The sequence below is a fragment of the Peromyscus californicus genome, unplaced genomic scaffold (assembly GCF_007827085.1).
Source record: "Peromyscus californicus insignis strain IS unplaced genomic scaffold, ASM782708v3 Scaffold_20__1_contigs__length_68692818, whole genome shotgun sequence".
Lineage (NCBI taxonomy): Eukaryota > Metazoa > Chordata > Mammalia > Rodentia > Cricetidae > Peromyscus > Peromyscus californicus.
This window is the reverse complement of record NW_026294503.1, coordinates 66,407,438-66,412,763: the sequence shown is the minus strand read 5'-3', so window position 1 is coordinate 66,412,763 and position 5,326 is coordinate 66,407,438. Positions and strand designations below refer to the sequence as shown.

The following is a 5,326-nucleotide window of genomic DNA, read 5'->3' as shown; positions in this document are numbered from 1 at the left end:
AAAGGAAGTCAAAACCACAACCTCAAAATTAAACAACATTTTTGATTAATCTAGGTATAAGCTCACTGTGCGTGTAAATCCCTGCCCTTCCCACTCTGCAAGCTCACTTTAGGACCAGTACCAGCCCATCTATACTATATATAAGCAGCTGCCCAGAGCCTATCCCGCTCATCTGCTCAGTTCTTCCCTGCAGTCTCTCCACTTCACAGACTTCTCATCTCCAGAAACCATGTCTACCAAATCCACCATCAGGAGTCAAACCAGCCACCGAGGCTTCAGTGCCGGCTCAGCCAGAGTCCCTGGGCTCAACCGCTCTGGCTTCAGCAGTGTGTCTGTGTGCCGCTCCCGAGGCAGCGGTGGCTCTGGGGCCATGTGTGGAGGAGCTGGCTTTGGAAGCAGGAGCCTCTATGGTGTGGGGAGCTCCAAGAGGATCTCCATCAGAGGGGGCAGCTGTGGCATTGGAGGAGGCTATGGTAGCCAAGTTAGAGGAGGCTTCGGCTTTGGAGGAGGAGTCGGCACTGGCATTGGATTCGGTGGTGGAGCTGGCTTTCGTGGTGGCTGTGGGAGCTCTGGATTGCCTGTGTGGCCCCCTGAAGACATTCAAGAGGTCACCATCAACCAGAGTCTCCTCACTCCTCTGAACGTGCAAATTGACCCCACCATCCAGAGGGTGAGGACTGAGGAGCATGAGCAGATCAAGACCCTCAACAACAAGTTTGCCTCCTTCATCAACAAGGTGAGATGTGGTTCTTGCTAGAGCAATCTACACAGGAGTAGACTCCAGTGAGTGCCAAAGGCAGGGGTCTCAGATGAAGATACTTGAGGCTTTGCTCAAGCACAGCCATTGATTCTAGTTGACTCTATCCTGGCTTGGTGTTCCTCTTTAGTTAGTCTGGCAGCTGGCAATCAGGGTCAGAGTTCCTCTCTTTCAGAGGTTGCCCCATAAGGGTGTCTGATTCCAGTGGGCTGATATGAGCTCTGGCCTCCTATCACAGAGGATTGTACTGAGGGAGAAGTCTCTACAGGGCAGTTTGGGAGCCATCCCAGTCACACTAAAGGAACCATACTCTAGGGAGCCACTGCTAGGCTGCCTGTGCCCTGCCTGAGAGCTCTGCCTTCCTTACAGGGATGATGTTGGGAGCTTCACTCTGGTTGTCCCTGTAGACCCGGGGCCAGGTACTACACTGAAGGGGTCTACGCAGACAGCCTGAGAGGAGAGTCACACTAATGAAGGGGTCACTGAAGAATGAAACTAAAACTTCTTCTCACACTCTGCCCCTCCAGGTGAGGTTCCTAGAGCAACAGAACAAAGTTCTGGACACCAAGTGGACCCTGCTGCAGGAGCAAGGCACCAAGACTGTGAGGCAGAACCCGGAGCCATTGTTTGAGCAGTACATCAGCAACCTCAGGAGACAGCTGGACAGCATCATTGGAGAGAGGGGCCACCTGGACTCAGAGCTGAGGAGCATGCAGGATACAGTGGAGGACTACAAGAACAAGTGAGTTAACAAAAGAAGAACTCAGATTGCCAAAGTTCATGATAATGGAGGCCCAAATCCAGACCCAGACTCCATGAATTAAGAAAGCTCAGTCATAATGATGAAATGACAATTTATTGCCCAACAGCAAGAGAATAAGACCCTGGGGGGTTGTAGGAGGATAGGGGGAAAAAGAATATTCAATAACAAAAAACGTATGTTTAGTGTGATTTGGATATATTGCATATATAGAAGTTGGGGTAGGGCCAAGGGGCTGCCTGTGATGCCATCTACCCACTGGCTACAATGTGTTGAACCCTCCCTCTTATAGATATGAAGATGAAATCAACAAGCGCACAGCAGCAGAGAATGAATTTGTGACCCTGAATAAGGTGAGCTGACTAAGTCACAGGGATGGTTTCCCTGCTGATGGAAACATATGCTTTGCATGTCTGGTCCATTCCAGAGAATGATTGCCAGGGAGATGGAGGGTTGGACAAGAGAGTTAACTGGATTCCATGTTGTGGACTCTTTTCAGGATGTAGATGCTGCCTCCATGAATAAGGTTGAACTGCAAGCCAAGACAGACAGTCTGACAGATGAGATCAACTTCCTGAGAGCTCTCTATGATGCAGTAAGTCACATCTCTCTGTCTGTCTGTCTGTCTGTCTGTCTGTCTGTCTGTCTGTCTCTCTCTCTCTCTCTCTCTCTCTCTCTCTCTTTTTCTCTCTCTGAGTGTGTGTGTGTGTGTGTGTGTGTGTGTGTGTGTGTGTGTGTGTGTGTGTGTGTGTTCCTTTTTGTGGCAAGCCACAAGAATATATTATAGAGATTCAGCTGTGTATTAAAGCTATACTTTGACTGGCCAAGGGTCTGTCTAAAGGCAAGCCATTTACCCTGAATATTTGGTGCTATCCAGCTTTTAATATTTCAGCTGTCTTCTGCTATGAAATTCTTGAGTGCCAAATATTTCCAGACCATTTGGCTCACAGTTCAGCTCCCCAGTCGTACTGAACTTCTAGGTTACTAACTCCCCCATTGAGCCTGGGAGACAAGCTGGCTGGAGATGCATAGCCCTCCTTTTGTGCCAATGAAGCTGAGACAATCCCCTGCTTCCAGGCCTAGTGGCTGCCCAGAGCAGTTGACTGAGAACAAAGGAGGGTTTGTATATCAAGTTGGAAGGTAGAGGAACATTCAAGAGGAGGGAGAGAACCATGTGGCCAGGGGAGAAGGGGCAGACATTTTCTGTAGAAACAGGCAGAATGGCATGGCCAGAGAGAAGAGAGGAAGACAGAGTTTCTGTAGAGGGTAAAGCAGATATCTGGTAGAGTTTTCTGAGAGCCAGGATTAGAGAGTAGGAGAGATGGAGAAGGAGGAAACAGAGGACAAAGATGAGGCTGGAAGCATAAGAGCTTAGTCGTTAGCAGGACTATAAAAGGGAACCGGATGGAACTGAAGCTATGGAGACAGGATTTTATCCCAGAGAAATAAGGTAGATGGATAAGGAGCTTGGTGCATCTAGAGTTATTCCTGCTCTAAATGCCTGACAAAGCTCTAGCTGTATTACTAGAATTTTGTCCTAGAGGAATAAAGTTAACATACATAAAAGCATAGTGTATGTAGATTTTTATCCCTTAGATATCCCACACCAGATGTAGCAAATTCCCGGGGACCCTGGGTAGTCAATACCTCTGTCCTTCTCCCTCTTCCACTCTGTCCCCATTCCCTTTATTTTCTCCTGTACAAACTGAGAGTGGGGCGTTGGGAACATCTGTAATCCTCACATCCATAGCTGACGTTGCCTCTTTCTGTTCTATAGGAACTGTCTCAGATGCAAACTCACATCTCAGACACCTCTGTGGTCCTCTCCATGGACAACAACCGTAGCCTGGACCTGGACAGCATCATTGCTGAGGTCAAGGCCCAATATGAGGAGACTGCTCAGAAGAGCCGGGCAGAGGCTGAGTCTTGGTACCAGAGGAAAGTGAGTATTGAATGGAGGCTGATGAAGAGTATCTTGGACTCAAAATGAATCTGTAAGTCTCTGACATCATTCGAGGTTGAAGAGCTACTAAGAAGAACCTGGATCCTGTAATGGCAAATGGACCTTACACTTGTGTTACAGTTATGTTGTAGTCCAAGGATCAAGAGAACCCAGAGGTAGATGGAAAGTTGCCATAAGTGGTGTCCATGCTCTCTTTGCTTGAGCTGTGCTAAGGATACTGATCCTCATGAGATTACACAGAACATGTTCAGTCCTCAAGAGAACCATGTAGCCCTGTTCTTCTACAGGTTCTCTTGAGGGAAAGCCATTACACCAATGATACTGCATGCCACAGAAGTGTGAATTTGCATTTGCATGTAAAACTCACGTAAATGTTCTCTCTTCTATTGACCCTCAGTATGAGGAGCTGAAGGTCACAGGGCGCAGACATGGGGATGACCTGAGCAACACCAAGCAGGAGATCACTGAGATGGACCGCATGATTCAGAGTCTGAGATCTGAGATTAACAACGTCAAGGAACAGGTAGAATGGACAGAAAAATTCAGAGGTTGCTGCCATTTTTTCTGATCCTCTAGATTCTTGCTCACTGGGAACAAAGATCTTGGGCTCACCCTCTCAAGAGAACCACACTTCAAGTTTGTTTTTCTTACTTTCCCTGCCCAGTGTGCCAACCTGCAGGCTGACATTGTTGAGGCTGAACAGCGAGGGGAGATGGCCCTCAAGGATGCCAGGGGCAAGCTGGAGGGGCTGGAGGATGCCCTGCAGAAGGCCAAACAGGACAAGGTCAGGATGGTGAAGGACTACCAGGAGCTCATGGATATCAAAATGTCCCTTGATGTGGAGATCGCCACCTACAGGACGCTGTTGGAAGTAGAGGAGTACAGGTGAGTATTCACCCCTCCTCCAGCCCCTGAGGACACCTCCATGATGCTAGGCACTGAGCACAAGATGAGGGAGCACTAGCTGTGGCCACAATGGCTCCATTCAGGAACCCTCTGCCAGGGATTCTCTGTGAACTGTCACCAGATTGAGAGTTCCCACAGGGACTGAGGTGATGGCTCCCTGGTTCTCACCTGCTGTTTCTCTTCTAGGCTGAATGGTGAAGGCGTTGGACCAGTCAACATCTGTAAGTACTCTGCTGCCCACCTCCCCTTGTCCTGGCTTGTGCCTGGCTACCCGGACAGAGTGGTTCACGGTGTCCCTTGTACCCTCCCTCCTCCACAGCTGTGGTGCAGTCCACCATGTCCAGCGGCTATGGCAGCCCAGGTGGTGCCAGCAGCAGCCTGGGCCTGGGAGGAGGCAGCAGCTACTCCTACAGCAGCATCCATGGCCTTGGAGGTGGCTTCAGTTCTGGCAGTGGCAGAGGCATCAGTGGTGGCCTCAGCTCCTCTGGTGGCAGCTCTCCCAACATCAAGTACACCAGCACCTCCTCCAGCAGGAAGAGTTACAGGCACTAAAGTCCCTGCCACCAGAGCTGGTCCCTGATCCCCAGACCCCTGGCTGCAGAGCCCTGTGCTCAGGGACTGTCCCTGCTGGCCTCCCACCTCTGCTCTCTGGTTTGGGCTGGGGATCTGAGTCCTTGTGGCTCCTCTGTCTGTCCCTGCTGGGTCCCCATGACTCATCTTCTGATTGTCATCCTCTGACTTCACACCATGATCCCTTACAACTTGTCACTCACTGTGTCACTTCATTAGCAGGTGCTTGCTCCTAAAGTTCTATCTTTTTGGCTAGGTATGACAACAAAATCATTTCTGCCCCTTTCATGCTGGGAATCCCTTCCTGGGTTCCAATGTTGTGACTAACTGGGGGGTGTACAGAATATCCATGGGATATTTTCTCAGCTCT

At 49.7% G+C, this 5,326-nt stretch overlaps 1 protein-coding gene across 2 annotated transcripts; it reads left to right on the top strand.

Annotated features, from left to right (window-relative positions):
- Positions 1 to 229: 229 nt before the first annotated feature.
- Positions 230 to 4,938, top strand: LOC128116358 (keratin, type II cytoskeletal 6A-like). Of its 2 annotated transcripts, none has more exons than XM_052747534.1 (9): positions 230 to 736; positions 1,285 to 1,499; positions 1,810 to 1,870; positions 2,017 to 2,112; positions 3,295 to 3,459; positions 3,878 to 4,003; positions 4,145 to 4,365; positions 4,573 to 4,607; positions 4,706 to 4,938. In XM_052747534.1, the coding sequence occupies exons 1-9, from the start codon at positions 230 to 232 to the stop codon at positions 4,936 to 4,938; spliced, it is 1,659 nt and encodes a 552-aa protein (XP_052603494.1). The 2 variants fall into 2 exon arrangements, with proteins under 2 accessions (XP_052603494.1, XP_052603493.1); XM_052747533.1 differs by having other exon boundaries at positions 4,573 to 4,652.
- The last annotated feature ends 388 nt before the right edge of the window (positions 4,939 to 5,326 follow it).